General features: G+C 40.2%; 1 protein-coding gene across 4 annotated transcripts in view; it reads right to left on the minus strand.

The window, feature by feature from the left end:
- Positions 1–18,275, minus strand: part of FCHO2 (FCH and mu domain containing endocytic adaptor 2) — a 100,858-nt gene that overhangs the window by 64,561 nt on the left and 18,022 nt on the right. For 3 of the 4 annotated variants that reach the window (XM_075591860.1, XM_075591875.1, XM_075591883.1), the window contains exons 2-6: positions 7,354–7,445; positions 3,223–3,297; positions 2,986–3,127; positions 2,709–2,861; positions 1,758–1,862 (exon numbers count right to left, since the gene is read on the minus strand). In XM_075591860.1, the coding sequence (XP_075447975.1) occupies positions 1,758–1,862; positions 2,709–2,861; positions 2,986–3,127; positions 3,223–3,297; positions 7,354–7,445 (567 nt within the window). Of the gene's footprint in view, positions 1–1,757; positions 1,863–2,708; positions 2,862–2,985; positions 3,128–3,222; positions 3,298–3,861; positions 3,943–7,353; positions 7,446–18,275 lie in introns of those variants that run through there. The other variant, XM_075591867.1, reaches the window with a different exon arrangement.

Genomic DNA, 18,275 nt, shown 5'->3' on the forward strand with positions numbered 1-18,275 from the left:
CCACCTTTAACGCTTATGAAAGCGTAACGTGAAATGGTTGATATGGTCTATGTTCTCTCTTCAACTGAATGGATTAACATGTCATTAGTAAAGCAATCTAATCTACATTGTATAGAAAAACCTGGTATGATGCCAAGAGGACTACCGCACCACAAAAACAGTATATACACTTTGATAAAGCACTTTGGGGTGAAACATGTCAGTGTAGTCTCCATTTTTTTTTTCTTCTTTACAATAAATCTTTTTGTCATCCTCTTTGCTTCATTATATTTTTGTGGTACGGCAGTCCTCTTGGCATCATGCCAGGTTTTTCTGTATGTTCTTTAAACTGATGCTTTGCATACAGAAGAAACTACCCTGCAAGTGAAAAACACCTACTGCTGTGGATTCCACTATGGAGTAACAGGACTGTCATCTATTTGTGAGGATCATTCCAGGAGTACTGGACTGTCTTTGCAATATAGTAGTTTATCGCTATGCGGTGGGACAGTATAAAAGGTCCAAGGTATACTCTAATTAGGGTGGGACCGTAGTCCAATGCCAACACCTCCAGAAGACCACTCACAAATATTTCATCGGATTATATGCTTGCTAAAGGGTTTCTGCATTATTGCTATCAATTTACATAGAAAGTATACTGGATAAATTATACACCAGTTTTTCTTTCATTTGGAAGTGAATCCCATATTTTTGGAGCACCAGATTTGTTCTCCTTTCCTTTAAGGTTAGGAGATATCATCATAATCTACATCGTAACAAGGTAATTCCATGTTTCGAGGGGAAACATACAGGAAGTAAGATTGGTTTCCCAAAGCCCTTATCTGCTTCCTTCCACGTATGTAGAAGACATTATTGTAAGGTATATCACAGCGATACAGAGCAGCACAGGGCTTAAAAACAGATCTCAAAAAGTAGGCCAAGAACCTGTGGTATCTGACCCTCTTAGTTGCTTTCCCCAGGAAGATTGGTAAAAAGCATGTTCTTTTGTGAGGTAGCTCCTGGTAAAGCAAACCTATGCTTGAAACATGCAAGAAATCCTGCATACTTAATTTAAAGCATGTTAAGTTGTTATATGACTTTTGCATGGCAGACATAACAGACAATGTGCCCAGAATGGTGGCTGCTGTGCAGTGATGAGACCACAACAAAGATATTTATGTATGGCCACGTTACATATTTGATTCACTTCTGGCTACAGAATGATCGTCTTTATTGCCAAACAATATATTTGGACACAGACTAAAAGACAGGATTGGGACATTTAAAGGTCTGTTAAGTATTTTAATTTTGGCTCCAACATGTTTAATGTTGGCCTGGGGCGGGGTGGTAATGACATATGGGGAAAGTACTAGTGACGTTAGGATTAAATATTCAGATAAGATTTCTGATGGTCTAAACCAGGGGTGGCCAACTCTAGTCCTCAAGGGCCACCAACAGGCCAGGTTTTAAGGATAACCCTGCTTCAGCACCGGTGGCTTAATCAGTGGCTCAGTCACAACTGAGCCACCTGTGCTGAAGCAGGAATATCCTTAAAACCTGACCTGTTGGTGGCCCTTGAGGACTGGACTTTGCCCTCCTTGATCAAACAATTCTGTTTTGCCTAGCCAGCAATGGGCCATAACAATAATGAAAACACCTAAATGTGAACATTTCAAAACAATCACAGTATTTCCCACAACACACATCTAATTATTATTTTGCATTCACATAATGGGCTCTGAATAGGTATCTGGCTTCTCCATTCTAACAGAACCTACCTGCGCAGTTTCTGCCATTTTCTGTTCAAAATCTGATTTAACTGCAGCATATTTTTCAACACAGAGTTTATAACTCTTTGTAGCTTTCTTTGCTTTAATACCTGCCTAAAACACAAAATACAGGTTAAAAAAATGGGATAGCAGATACAAAATTGTAGGGCAAATTACATCAAAATATATTTTGCTGGTATACACTTTACATGGAAACAATCAATCATTCTTATAACTTGCACATGGTCTGCTTCGGACTTCATGATTGAAGTATGTTTAAAACATAAAAGACGGAGGTCTAATCCTTAACTGATGTATCAAATAATCAATTACATCACAACAAGGCAAAAACAATATATATGCACATAGGTACTAGTAATATTAATTTGTGTGCTACTCTGAAATTGTAATTGTGAAGTCCCTGTCTAAGATTACAATAGAAAAGGATTAGACTTCAAATTCATTGCTCACTGCAATGTTTTAGCAAAGGTGTGGACATTTCAGGACACGTCTGACAAGTTTACAGGGCAATGGGATGCGCTTCCTTTGTGATAATAAGGTATCGACATCAAGGCACTCCTTGTATTGGAGAGGCAGAGAGAGGCAAAGCCCATCTCATTTTCAGGATTCCTGCTAATATGTTGCATAAATATAAGACAGTATTTTGCAAGTGCTTCCCAGATGTTGTTCAACAGGAGCATGCAAGACCACACATAAACACAATATCTAAAAGGTGTCTACAGTTCATGAACAACAAAACCTATGAAATTGATATGTATGACTACACCAGTTAGGAAGCAGAAGCTGTTGCAGGTAGTTATAAACTACATTCCTAAAGCAATGCTTTGCTTCACTTTGCCAATAGGATGGATCAGAAATGTACCCATGTCAAGTAATATTAAAAAACATTCCCAATTTAAAAAATATATATATATATATTTTAAGTATTTATTTATGTACCTTTTCTACATCTTTCTGGGTTGCACCCTCCTTTTTTAAACGCTCTTGTTCTACACACTTGGCATTATACAGTTCCTTGGCTTTCTGTAGGGCTTGAGTAATACTCTGAATGTTCTGCACAGCTTCCAAGGTCCCAGATACTTCCTCTTTCGTCTGTCAAAAATAAACAATGTTTTAGGCGGATCCTGTTAACCTCATCTTTGCTGGAATAATGCATGAGGTCAGTTGGGGTGTTGGACTCCATAGTACAAATATACACAATACCACACAAGCAGACCTTTTTATGAGCTTTAACTTGGTCCTCCCCATATTTCTGAACTTCTTTAATGAGTTCCTGCAGCTTTTTGACAAGTTCTAGGTGACATCCGGCTAACTTCTCTGTTGAAGATTTGAAGACATCCCAGACTGGTCCAAATGTCCTTGATATGAAAACACGATTAGCTATCTGCTTAGAAAAAACATCAAACTTACTGGACAATGCTTTGTTACAGGATGTACTAAAAAGATAACCTACCCAAGTTGTGTATAGTTGCTTGCAGACTTAGCAAGTTTGGTCATTGACCTGGAGTATGCATCTTCTATTGTCGATCTGTAAAACAACCATGATGTAAATATCTCAAACGTTAATACTTTTGTTTGCAAAGGACCTACAAATGTAGGGGATTAACTTCACCAGTCACACAAGTAGTAAAGGCCAGTATGTCCCAAACTTTCCTTTTTCACAGATCACTTGAATGTGAAGAACAACTGAGAGGACCACCATATTTGCACTTTGCTCTGTTCGTCAATAAATGTATACATAGTTCGGAATTCCTTTAGGAAAAACACTGGACTTGGATATAAAGATTAGAGATGTGCAAAACCATTCCAAATTTGTTTAAACAATTTTATGCTGTTTCTTTTTTTTTTGTAATAAATATTATGCCAGATATTTTGTGAAGTGAAACAATTCTAAAGAAATGGCAAAATCAGTCCTATATGCTGCAGCAGTAAGCAAAACATCACAATGATGAAAACGTGGGAGAGATGGGCAGAGGGAAAAAGATGGGGAGAGAGAAAGAGAAGGAAAAAGTCCTATTTTTAATAGTCCCCTTTGAATTCTATACCTTCCAAACACTCCCTGTGTGTGACATGGGGAGATATCTGAACACACCTACAGTACTTTGTTCAATGCCTCCCTTTTTCTGTGATGTCATTGGTTCTCCTTTTCCACTGGTAAGATATTCCCAAGTTCCTGGCAAAAGAGGCAAATGAACGAATACACCACCATCTCAGAGAAGAAAAGAACTCTGTGCTCTCAATATGACCATAACATTTTTAAAAAAAAGGGGGGGGGGGATTTTGGCCAGCTCTAACTGCAAGCTCTAATTGTAAACTGACAGACCAGACCTAGTCTTGTAAACCCTCACACCAGCAGTTCTCCAACTTGTGATCCCGTAATATCTTCGTGCTAGTCTTTAAAACCCTTCAGAATTCACATCAGATAACTGTCCTGCCGTATATAGTTTTTATATGATTGTTGCTCTGAGACAGGTTTAATAATTATATTCAAATTCGCTTATTTGCATAGTTAAATTAGCTTGTTACCCACTTATTATACTGTACGGCTAAGTTATAGGTAAAACTGTTTAAAAAAATAAAAACATCACACACACAGTCTACTCACTGTGCCACTCCTATATTTTTATAGAGGGAACCTTCACTAGGAGCAAAGTAAACTAATGGCAGTGAAATGTATGTTATTCATTCACGTTGAGTGAAATGTGTGTCAGGTGCAGGTGATTGGTGTCTATAAATAAAAGTGTTAATTTCTCATGACACAAAGTTCCCACATTTTTCATTCTATGATAGTGATTCATGTTTTAAAATAAATAAAAAAATAAATAAAGCTATTTACACTAATAATTTGTTGAACTTTTTTTTCTGGCAGTGCAGTCGCCCTTTATCCACTCACTTTATTACTATGAAAGTTTGAACCTTTGAACTGTAGCATAGGGACACAACATTGTTGTTGGAAGGTTCAGGAAATTAATCATAATTCCGGTTTCACTTTTTTTTCCCCTCTCACACACACGTTTATTTATTTCTTTTGTTTAAATACCTATCAGTTGTACCCAAAGAAGCTTTGTAGCATGAATAAGGCTATGCTTATAGTGCCGGTGGCAGCCACGACAGGCTGCGGTCGCTGGAAAAATCAAATTGAGATGACTTCCAGCGATCGCGAGCCATCGCACCGGGCTTACTATAAAGCGCACGCAACGGCGGCAATGCATTTGTTTTGACGCAACGTCGCGTCGCTGGCACTATAAGCGCAGACTAAGCAACACTATAAAAAAGACACTCTCAAAATGAGCACATCCTCCAAAAATACAATGATTTTAAACAATATCAAATTTTTTTAAAGTTTGCAATTGTGGAGGAAAAACAACATTTAGGCTCTCATTCCGAAGTAATGTGAAAGGAGTGACTATTTGCAAAGCAAGCATAACAATGCTTTCATTTGGCAATGCTTTCTGGGCAAGCTACCCACCTATCTGAACAAGCTCCTCACCCCTACCACATGCAGCACTCATCTGAGATCTGACTCAGAAAGACTGTTCATGGTCCCAAGGCTCAACAAAGTATCTGGCCGCTCCTCCTTCTCTTACCGTGCACCCCAAAACTGGAACAACCTACCGGAGACTCTCACATCCACCACCAGTTTAAGTTCTTTCAAAACTAAGGCTGTCTCACACTTTAATCTGGTCTGTAACTGTTACATATGCCTATAATATACATCTTCTCTAACTGTGCATGCAATGTATTGTATATAATGTACCCTGTTCATTTATGTAACTGTATTTGTAACCATGTATTATTTGTCATATTAACTATGCCCAGGACATACTTGAAAACGAGAGGTAACTCTCAATGTATTACTTCCTGGTAAAACATTTTATAAATAAATAAATAAATTTGCAGGACTGTCACCCTGAAATATTTTTAGAGAACCAGATAAAATCTACTGACTGCACCTTTTTATTATTTCAGATTTCTGTTGATTTTGGATAGGATTTTAACAGGTGGGCGTGCTAGGGTAGGACTGTACCTTAGAAGTCCCCACAAAAACAGCTTCCCAACAACTTGCATGATTGGAAAGAAATAGGCATGCCGCACTTGGAGAGTTTCTATTAGTAATGTATTTCCAATTTATCTCTTCACAAATGTACTATAATATATATACACATCTATCGAAATAAAGGGTCTTAAAGTATGACAAATTGTACATTTTCTCCTAATAGAAACAGTGTTTACACACATCTGCCAGAGTTCTGCAGAAAAACCTCTACAGAACAGTATGTACTGTACTTTGCAGCCTATGACTGGATTGCCTGCATTTCCTTGACACAAGTGGTTATATGATATAATGGCAAGTAATACTTTCGACATGGCTGCTATGTACCAGGTAATTTTCAAAGCCCAGCAATAAATAAACAGGATGAAGGAGTTAAATATTACAATTGCTGGCAACGGCCTGAGCCAGTCTTTATTGCCAACTATTCAAATGCAACAAAACCGGAATAAATAAGACACAGCTGGAAATACAAAGCCGGGACTGTTTCCAGATCCAAAAGGGGAACAAGTAGAGGCTGACACTGGGTGACTCCATAGGTCCATAGTACTGATGTCAACTGATGACAATCTATGGTATACCACATACAGTAAGGAAGTAAGCAGGATGCAACATTCCTTAAGGTACAGCTCCTGCTTAAACATACAATGAATTAATGAATTACAATGAATTAATGAATTACAGAGGAGAAAATGGTATCAGATCTATTTTTTGGAGTTAATACATGCATGCTTGCTATTAATACAGTGTATAACAAAGGATTCATTTTCATTCTTTGAGTAAGACGTGCCTTATTTCCAACAATCTAGGTTCTGTCATTAGGATGTCCACTTGCAAAAAAAGGTGGCTCAACACCCCAATGATCTGATCTGACTCTAAACTGTAAAGGCAAACGCATCTGCATCAGACGTGCGCTAAGCAGCTGGGGCCGTCAGACTAATGTAGTCACCATAGCTTGTTTAATTTTACCCCACAAATAAAATAGTTGGTTGAGGGGAAAGTAATACTTGGACCAATCACAAACTAAAGGGATATAGGGTACAAACAGAAGGTACGTAAATACTGCTTCTTGAATGCACCGTGTGAACCTTCCTTATTGGATACATTATAGAGCAGTCCTTAATTACACTCCTGGTAAGCACTTTGGCCCTTCACTTATTTGCAGCGAAGGAGCCCTGGTTCAGATTAAATTGAAGACTACTCCTGTTACAACAGGGCCACAGAGTGTGCTAATCATTCACCGATTAGGTAAGTCAGAGGGCCAGAACGATCGGTCGGCTCCATAAGGGCTGCAACACCCGGACCGGGCAAATGTGAACTGGCTGCAGGGGGGGAGGGAGAAACGGGGGGGGGGGAAAGGGGAGGTTTAAAAGGAAGAGCGTGGGACTAGGAGGTCAGAGTTTTGCTTCCAAGGAGAGGATTCATGCACTTGGGTTTCAAATGATTCTATAGAACAGTTTAACAAGGCAACTTTATAATACAGATAACCTTACCTAAGAAAGAAGGGCGGAGAAAATGTAAAAATATACATACCTTTCTCTCATAAAGTCAGCCAACTCTTTTGTTGATATCTGTCCATGTTTCATATTGTGGTACAATACATCAAAGCCGCTGTTCTTTTCCCCCTAAATAGAGATAAGAATTTAATACAACTACTGACTACTCACTTGTTTTTAGAGCACAATTAATGCAGACAATAGACAAGGTTTGTGTAGAAAAAATGGCAGGTGCTTTAATCCCAACAACCAAGTAACAAGTCAAATCTCAAATGAAAGTCATCAATGCCCAGATATGCAATACCTGTGTGACACTCCCAGCATTACAATATATAATGCACTGCTTTCAAAATGTGATTATTGTTACTGAACTCTGTGTTCTTGAAAGATTTCCACTACTGCGACAGAGAGGTAAAGAAACGAATCAGTAAGGACCTAAGAAAGAAGTGCCGTATAATCTGCCTAATATGTCCTACAAATCAACATTGTATGTAACAGGGGTCACAGTCTCCCTGATCTCACAACTCTTCTGTGATTAAATGGCTGTTCCACATACCGGGCATAAAAAATAAAGGGTTTTGGAATCCCCTTAATATAGTGGACTGCTTTACAATTATACAATACCACCTCACGTAACTGGGCTCAGAACTCGCGCCCCCGCTAACAATAGAACAGCGTTGACCTCATTGGGTAGATAACGTCGCTGCTTTGTATTGGTGACTCCGGGGTCATGTTTTATTCTGCAGCCATATTTGCAGTTATTGTGCCAAAACCAGCACAAGAAACACAAATATATCTCAGGAACAAAGAAGGTCCCCAGGCGTTGGCTAATAAAAAATATATATATATATATATATGTTTTCCAATGTTTCCAGACAAGATTGCTGCTTTAAAATGTGAATGTTATCCGGTAAAACATGTTTTTCTTTATTTATTAAAGTCTCCGGTTCCTCAGTAGTTGTGCACTGAATAAGGGGCTTTGCTTTTTCCTTCCCCTCTGGGGATTCCCTTAGATCCTATTTTCCCCTTAGGTGCATCTACAAGGCCACATTTGTTTTATACCAGCTGAGCAGTTGACTATTCTGTATGTAAAAAATGTATTTCCCTTGATCTCTAAACTAATTATGTTGTCATCACTTAGAAACAGTATTTATCACAATAGATTCGGTAAAAACAGTTATATTCAACAATAGCTAGAGAAGCCCCAATACTACATCCAATGAGACAAATTAGATCTGTTTTTTTTTCTGTTTATTCTCTCTTCACTTCTTGCCCAATTTATTTAAAAATGCCATCACCTTCATTTAACAACTTTCACGTGCCACGGCCATCAGTTCACTTTGGTCATAGCAGAAACGGTCTCTTAACAGGGCAGTTTCATACAGCAACGGCATTGGCATGAGCATCGCATGGGGATCTCAATTCATGTTGGGAGATGGCATCCCAAATCATTGTGGAAGAAAGGAGTTTGGAAGAAATGTCATAGGAAGTTCCATTGACAACTGGCTTGGAAAAGTTGTAACCAAAAAGAGTGCCAGGTAGTTGAAATAAGCTATCCTCCAGACTAAAAAATGGAACCTGCAAAATTGAATTTACCCAAAACCTATACTGAAAGGAATGGTCTTATTTTCAATGCACTATTTAACAGCCAAAACACATTAAATACTACCCATCTTTATTTTTGAATTGTAAGAAGCTCATTCAAGTTCTAGTAGGACCTAGTCTGTTTTCATTCTAGCTAAACAATGTTCTTTGTAAAAGGTAACACTAATAACCTCCATATAGAAGAGGTCTTATTAAAGAAGCTAATCATTTAATACATTGGTATGTCCTCTGTTACAGAATTGCTGCTTTCTTACTACCTTTAGTTCCTGGTTGAAAAGATAGCAACCTGCAACATACCAATAAGGATGTTAATATGTTCACAAATATAAGGCCTCGGGCATGGTGCCTCGGGTCGTGCTGAGCCGTGCTTCCTGCTCTGCTCGCCTGCTCAATCTGGTGCTTTTTTGTGTCCTGGCAGGCGAGGCAGTGACCGCGCTTTTGAGGGCGGGGCGGAGCGAAGGCGGAGCGGGTGGCGGCGCTAGTCCCTCACTCCCATTGGATGTTTGCGGTCACGTGACCGCTCCTCCGCTCCCCTCAGCGAGAAAATTTAAACCTGCCTGTCTGCTGAAATTTTCTGAGCCTCCGCACATGTGGAAGCGGCTCCTAAAGCCGCGCTGATTGCAGGTGCAGGGGGTAAGTGCATCTGCTCAGCGCGGCTCAGTGGGGTCTGCTTTACCATGTCCCAGGCCTAAAACTGCTGGCTAGCCAATCATTAACTGAGATATGGGGTCATTGCTCTTCAAGTTCTCAAGCCCTCTTACAGAATTCAATTTCTCCATAAACATGAGGCATATGGGTACAGCCAATTTTGACCTACACTGGAAAACCCCTTGGTTCAGAAGCTACCAACAAAAAAGAGACGCCAGAGAGGACTGATGGCTTAAGGTGAATTTACACATAGTTCAGGTAAAACCAGCTCTAATAAAATCCTGCATGTCACCTTATTTAAAAACAGAAAAGTGTAAAAGGGTGCTCGTAAACACCGAAAATACAAAGTGACTAAGTGATGTACAATATATCAAGTGAATACAAAAAGTGCAAAAATAAAGATAAAATACAAAATCGGATAAAAATGGCAAAGAATGGGAGAATCGCAACACTGAACCCTAAGGGGAACTGTTCTTCCAAGTGGAAATGTGTCTGTCAATTAAGGAGAGCGCGGGATCCAATACCGAGAAAATAGACTTATAAGAACAGAGATGGTGTAATACGTTCCTATTTGGATTGGAATGAAAGTATAAGGGGAGGATTCTATACACTCACTTTCTTCCCTTAGAAAATCAATATGTTCACACTTTGTTGTATAGAGGTGGTGAAGAATCCCCTTTCTTTTTCCCTTGTAGTGAATCATTTCCTCAATATGGAGAAGAGAAATGGAAATACACAATAGTGCAGATAGTCTGGACTTTTATAAAACAGAATGATGTGTAAAACATGAAAATGTGCACTTACTATGCGCATATAATTTAATGCAGTTAAATTTGGTGAACATTGTAAGTGCACATTTTCATGTTTTACACATCATTCTGTTTATAAATGTCAAGACTATCTGCACTATTGTGGAAATTATTCACTACAAGGGGGAAATAAAAAAAAAAAAAGAGGGGATTTTTCACCCCTCTATACCACAAAGTGTGAAAATACTGATATTCTAATGTGAGTGTATAGAATCATCCCCTTATACCTTCATTCCGATCCAAATAGGAACGTATTACACCATCTCTGTTCTTATGCCTCTATTTTCTCTGTATTGGATCCCACGTTCCCCTTACTTACATACTTGCATAGTAGATAAGTTTGAAAAAAAGATGCATCCATCAAGTTCAACCTATACCAAATTTAGACGACAGATACTTTATCCTATATTTGTACTTACAGTATATTGATCTAGAGAACGGCAAACAAAAAACCCCAGTGAAATATCTAATGAGCTCTCATAAAAGGGAAGAATTCCCTCCTGACTCCAAATATTGGCAACCGGATTTCTACCTGGATCAACATCCTTCCCATACTTACTTATTTCGTATATCCATGTATACCTTTCCTTTCTAAAAAGATATCAAACCTTTTTTTGAAGATATCTATTGTATCTGCCATCAGTCTCCATAGGTAATGAATTCCACATTTTAACTGCCCTTACTGTAAAGAACCCTTTCCTTTATTGCTGGTGAAATCTCCTTTCCCACAACCTTAACGGGTGACCCCGTGCCCTTTGGATGAATAGTTATTTTTAAAGTTCCTTGTATTGTGCCAGAATATATTTGTATATAGTTATCATATCCCCTCTTAGGCCACGTACACAGTTAGTTTGCGCGGCGTTACACACTCCTGTAGCAGATTTTTGTCCTGTAGGTAGACGCGACGGGGAGGCGTGTTGGGGGGCGTGGCCATGACGTCACAGAGCTAGTTCGCCCTCATTGGGCAAACCGCTCACGTGATCCAGTCGTGCCGACACTCTCGTCTCCATGCGTGCGCACTGTGGACGTGAGCATAAACCTCAATGTGTTTGATCACGCCGCGCGAGCAGTCGCCCGCGCTTAGCATGAACGCAGCCTTAGACGCCACTTTTCTAATGTAAACAAATCTAATTTCACAAATCAGACAAATTTCACCTTACTTGTCACTACCAGCGGAATAATATAAACAGAGGATATTTGCCTGTTTCCGAGAACTTCACATGAATTGGAATGTACCCAGAACATGGAAAGTCATTCTCCATGGGAAAAGCTAAAAAGGAGGCCAGAGAGAATTTTTTTTTTTTTTTTTAATAATCACAACTATAAATACTACAATGATTTGCTTTCACCAGGAACTGAAAGGGACAAGTTAGGATATAAGCCACAAAAGCAATAAAAGACTTGGTGTTTGTAATAAAAATGGTGGGTGGTATGAAGTATTTTAATCAATCTGGTACTTCAGGGGTTAACATTGGCTAGAAATTATGTTAAAAATACAAGAAATTGTGTTTATGGCAGGTCAAGACACTTCCTGTGTCTGTGTTGATCTACAAAGAGGGCTTAATTTGGGGGTGGGGTGTCTCACTGGTGGCCCACTAAAAGTTAAATGTGTGTAGTTTCGAAGGGTGGGGACAATAGGCAGACCCTGGGCTGTCAGCCTCAAGGAAATCATTCCTTTAAATATCCCCTGTTAATCCCAGAGGTGTGACAAACAGGTCACCACTTAGTTGGAGGACGTTATTAAAAATGATTATATCATGTGATGACACCAATTCTGAATAACAGGTCCTTATTTGTCACTGTTGCAATAAGACAAATCAAATTATACCCCACACGTCATGATAAAGGGGTGCCAACGACATAACGGTTTCTCCTGCGAAAATAGAGGTTTGGTTGTTATGTGGAGAGCACAGATGCAACCGTGAAGATGGCGTCTATGTATTAGGGAAATGAGGAGTTCTTTCTTATATTTAGTCAGTCAGACTTTAAACGTCAAGAAAGGTTGTCTTTTTCTTCTAAGTCATAAAATGGTAAACCCAGTAGCTGATTTAAGGCAGGGGAGAGCTTAGTGTTTTCAATAAAGGGAAGTTGGAATTTAAAAAAAACGACTTTTTAATAGAAAATTAGAATTTAACAGGTGTGTGTTTTAGGATCAGAACACGTCACTTCTCTTCTATTCCAGTGACCTCTCTGGGACAGGACCTATGACATATGGTAACATACTGTACTGTTTAGGGATTCCTATGTATTTTAAGAAACTGTTCTGCATCTATTGTAAATGTATGTTCTGGTAATCTTTTTCTGTAACCTGGGGGGGGGGGTGTAAATAAAACTTTAATAAGTGATGCTTTAGGCTCTGAATGAACTGTTTTCATGGTTTGTAGAGAGTAACTTACATTTTCGGACACATTTTGCTACATCACATTTGTGTGTTAAGTGCATAGTTTTTCTTTAATAAACAGGAACCTGAGACCCTGGAAGATAATTGCATATTTTATTAGCATATACATATGATTGCAATTGAGTAAGGGGTAAATATTAACTAATTGAAGATACATTGCGCAGGAGAAAGGTGATTTGGCTAGAGTAGCCATGTGTATTAACCCTGCTTGCATAACCAAGTCACGTACTCACAAGTTGTGACAGATGGTATATTGGGACGGATTGAGGGGAAATATTAGAAATTTGAGGGTCCATGTGTGGAGAAAGGGGACTCAACTAGAGAGCTGTGTGTATTAACCCTTGTCCCGTATGCAGGGCACATGCTCACATGTGTGCTGTACCTGACAAATGTATCTTTTTAAGTTAACTTGTTGGCCTGTGGACTCATCAGCAACATTACACCTTTTAATACCTGCGGCACTTATTTGAATCTGTTTTAATTTCCTTACACATTTGTGGCCACTAATAGAGCCTGATACTCAGTAGGGTAAATAGACTGGGTAGCGAATGCCACTTCACCATAATGGCAGCACACAACTCTTAAATGTAGTTTTTCCACCACAAAGAGTTCGACACTGCTGACATGACATTCATAGACCCATTGTTATGGCAAGTTGGTGGAAATTAAATTTAGTGTTTCTGCAACAGCTGCTCTAAATATGTTGGCCTGACCTGAGCAGCCTGCAAACACCTTTGCCATTGAGCAGCATGTTGAGCTTCACGCTTTAAGGGGCAGATTCATTAAAGCGGTGTATCACACCCTGCTCCGGTTTTAAGGGCCATTGACATGGATAACGGTTTGGGTGCGAACATCCACATCGGCGCTCGATGAAAACAGTCGTCCATCTAATCAGTTCAATCCCCTTCTGTTGGGCCATGGTACTACTGACTAAAGAAGGCACAGGGAGGGGGTGGTGAAGGAAGTGTAAGACCAGTGACCAGCAATGGTCTGGTGGGGCACTTCTACAGTAGTGACAGCCCAGACTTGTGGGGGGCGAGGATTCAAACTATTACAATGTCCTCTTAGAACAATAGAATAAATATCTTTGCCAAAATGCTTCTTGTTCATTACGAGCCCTTTATGACTGGAAAACCACTTCTGGTTCCTCAAAACAGAACACAAGAGTAGTATAACCATTATCACAGCAAGAAGTGGGCTCCATGGAAATGTACAAGTTAAGACATAGGCTGAATTGGTATCCCAATTCTGCAGCGCATTCTTTAGGGCATTAAACATATAATGCCAAATATATTACACTACATTCAATATTTAAGAGGATAAACTGCCCTACAATTGCAACACTAAATTGTATTGCACACATGTATTATGATAAGCACAATAAGGTGAAAAAAACTCCATGAATTTTAGATTTAAAAAAAAGTCCCAAAGCAAAAAATAAAATAAAGAGCACAAATGTAGATTTGAATTAAAAGCAGCAAGCTTTAGCTGAAATATTTATACTCCGACACCGTGTGCTCATTTGCATGTTATTTCCCCAAATCCCTTGCTGCAGTGGAAGGGCTGTATGGTAGGAGATAGTGGTGAAAAGCAGGGTTGCAGACCTGTCTGAGACTTGTGATTGTGGTCACAAGTGATTTTATCATTTTCTGTATACTCCGTTATATAATGAAATCCAGGTTTGTTTTTTATCTACATCGCTACATTTTGGTTATAGGGATTATGTTATGCACAGTCTACTTATTGCAGTGGTGACCTTGAACCAAAATGGCTTTACTTGTGCATTTTTATTAACACTTTGGAAGAAATAAATTGTACCCTTATTATAAACATATCACTTGTGAGCACATTCACGTCTCAGACGGGTCTGAAACCCTGCTTTTCACCATTATCTCTTAGCATACAGTGCTTCCATTGCAGCCAGGAATTCTGGGAAATGACATGCAAATGAGCACAGTGTCACCTTTTATTTCATGTCCATTTTAGCATGGACCCCTCCCTATAAGCATGTCTGCCGTATTAGGCCCCGGACATGTTACCTGCTTGCTGGCGGAAGCGCGCTGAGGCGCGCTCCCGCTCAGCACTGAGCCCCTACAGCCGCAATTAGAGCGGCTTTAGTAGGGGCTCACCTGCGCTTCCGCGCGCTTGCGGAAGCGCAGGTCTTGGGGGAATTTAAAATTCCCCCGCTTGCCGGCGAGACAGGCCGGTCACGTGAGCGGTTCGCCCAATGAGGGCGAACCAGCTCCGTGATGTCACTGGCCCGCCCCCGGCCAGTGACGCGCCCGCCCCCTGACGGTCTGTCCCCCTTCTACCCCGATCCATGTCTCGTGTGTGTGTGTGTGTATGTGTGTGTGTATGTGTGTGTGTATGTGTGTGTATGTATATGCATGTGTGTGTGCATTGTGTGTGTGTATGTATATGCATGTGTGTGTGCATGTGTGTGTGCATTGTGTGTGTGTGTGTGTGTGCGTGCGTGCGTGTGTGTGTGTGTATGCATGTGTGTGTGTGCCTTTGTGTATGCATGTGTGTGTGCCTTTGTGTGTGTGTGCCTTTGTGTATGCATGTGTGTGTGCCTTTGTGTGTGTGTGCCTTTGTGTATGCATGTGTGTGTGTGCCTTTGTGTATGCGTGTGTGTGTGTGTGTATGCGTGTGTGTGTGCGTGTGTGTGTGCCTTTGTGTATGCATGTGTGTGTGTGTGTGTGTGTGTGTGTGTGTGTGCCTTTGTGTATGCATGTGTGTGTGTGTGTGTGTGTGCCTTTGTGTATGCATGTGTGTGTGTGCCTTTGTGTATGCATGTGTGTATGCGTGTGTGTGTGTGTGTGTGTGTGTGTGCCTTTGTGTATGCATGTGTGTGTGTGTGTGTGTGTGTGTGCCTTTGTGTATGCATGTGTGTGTGTGCCTTTGTGTATGCATGTGTGTGTGCCTTTGTGTGTGTGTGCCTTTGTGTATGCATGTGTGTGTGTGTGCCTTTGTGTATGCATGTGTGTGAGTGTGTGCCTTTGTGCGTGTGCGTGTGTGTGTGTGTGTGTGCCTTTGTGTATGCATGTGTGTGTGTGTGTGTGCCTTTGTGTATGCATGTGTGTGTGTGTGTGTGTGTTTGTGTATGCATGTGTGTGTGCCTTTGTGTATGCATGTGTGTGTGTGTGTGTGTGTGTGTGCCTTTGTGTATGCGTGTGTGTGTGTGTGTGTGTGTGTGTGTGTGTGTGCCTTTGTGTATGCATGTGTGTGTGCCTTTGTGTGTGTGTGCCTTTGTGTGTGTGTGCCTTTGTGTATGCATGTGTGTGTGTGTGTGCCTTTGTGTATGCATGTGTGTGTGCCTTTGTGTGTGTGTGCCTTTGTGTATGCATGTGTGTGTGTGTGTGCCTTTGTGTATGCATGTGTGTGAGTGTGTGCCTTTGTGCGTGTGCGTGTGCGTGTGCGTGTGTGTGTATGTGTATGCGTGTGTGTGTGTGTGTGTGTGTGTATGTATGTGTGTGCATGTGTGTGTGCATGTGTGTGTGCATTGTGTGTGTGTGTGTGTGTGTGTGTGTGTGTGTGTGTGTGCATGTGTGTGTGTGTGTGTGTATGTGTATGCGCGTGTGTGTGTGTATGTATATGTGTGTGCATGTGTGTGTGTGCATTGTGTGTGTGTGTGTGTGTGTGTGTGTATGTGTATGCGTGTGTGCGTGTGCGTGAATATATTTATCAAAGTTGCACAATGTTAATAAATAATTTATTCTCACAACGTCTTTTTTTTTTAATTTTTAAAATATTATATAACACACACACACACACACACACACACACACACACACACACACACACACACACACACACACACACTGACAGCTACCAACACACACAGTGATACCCGCCTCCCAAGCGCTTGCTGTCTCCTCTGTAAGGACAGCAAAAAGCTCCAGGTAGAGCGAGCGGCAGCAAGCGAGAGCAAGCAAGCGCCAAACATGGCCAAGGCCTTACACAGCTGGGTTAAAGAAGTGCATAGCCAGTAAAACCTGCTCACAGACCGCTGTTTCAACATTTTGGGTCTCATCAGTGCGAGGCTGGATATAATGGCTTTTGCAATGTGAAGCTGGGATAGGTTTCAACCACACATTACAAAAGTTATGGTAACAAAGTGACAAAAACCCTCTACCATACAGTATACAGCAAATAAAAATACCACTTGTCAGCACAGTCACATGTCTCAGACAGGTCTGCAGCCCTTTGTTTTCATCACTATCTGCTAACACACAGTGCTTCCACTGGAGCCTGGGATTCCGGGAAATTATTATGAAACTATCCACATAGATTGCAAACTCTTGAGAGCAGGGAACCTTTTCCTAATGTTACTTTTATGTGTGAAGCACTTATTCCCATTTTGTGTTAGATTATGTGACATATATTACTGCTGTGAAGCGCTATGCAGATAGATGCTATATAAAGACACACACGTATTACTCATGCCATGATGACCTAGATCTGAGGTTCTCAGATTGTGGGCTTATGGTACCTACAGTAGCTGTCTCTTTCCGATATGCCTCTATACTGGTTTATTTTACTAATGAGGAACAGCATTGGATATAATGGCAAACATTATTATGGTGGTCACAACTAACCATTTAAGTGCTCTGTATTTAAAAAAAAAAAAAACCCATGTACAACTCCTGACCTAGATGAAATCTGAAGGGAGAGGGGAGAAGAAAAACAATATTGCATATTTAGTGAACGGGTAATGAAACTAGCACCAGATTGTAGTGGTTCTATTTTTGTTTTCCTTTTTCGTATTCTTGCTTTAAACTTGCAGAGATGTGAACATAAACTTGCTCACTCCCAACTGGCTGCACAATTCTCTCATCTGGCGAGTTGAAACACTGCCACACCCGCTCCCTTTGTCAGTAAACTATGCTCCACCCCCTGCCTTTCCAGTCATTGGCTGTGGAAGCAAGGGGGGATAGTAGGATCATAATCAAGTACAGTGAGATACCAGGTGTTTGTATGAAGAACACAGGAGGGAGGGGGTGGGGGTGTCAGGGAAGTTATGCCTAGTTAGTACATACAGGATGGATTAAAGCAGCAAAACATGAAATCCTATATGGTTTATTTTTTAACCAAATCAGTTCCTTTGGTTGCTACAGCAACCATTTAGATAGTCATATCCACTTCCTCTTTTGATATAGGCTCTGACATACACCTTTTGAGCTCTGCCCTTTGGCAACAAAATATCAGAAAAATACATTTTTCACAATATACAGTACATATAAAGAAAAACAATTACTTTAATGGTGACAGAATCTTTCTAGCAAAGCTAATAACACTTAAATTGTTTAATATACACATAGCTATTTTGATTCTTTGCAGAATTGTTCTGTTTAACCAATCACAGAAAAGGTTTATTAAAATAAAGAACACAAACAAGCTTATGGTTAAAAAGGACTAAGAGAAAATAAAGAACACAAGCTTATGGTTAAAAAAGACTAAGATTACTTGGGTTATTGCAATCAAAATGAAAGCACA

Source organism: Ascaphus truei, chromosome 1 (genome assembly GCF_040206685.1).
Source record: "Ascaphus truei isolate aAscTru1 chromosome 1, aAscTru1.hap1, whole genome shotgun sequence".
In the NCBI taxonomy this organism is placed as follows: Eukaryota; Metazoa; Chordata; class Amphibia; order Anura; family Ascaphidae; genus Ascaphus; species Ascaphus truei.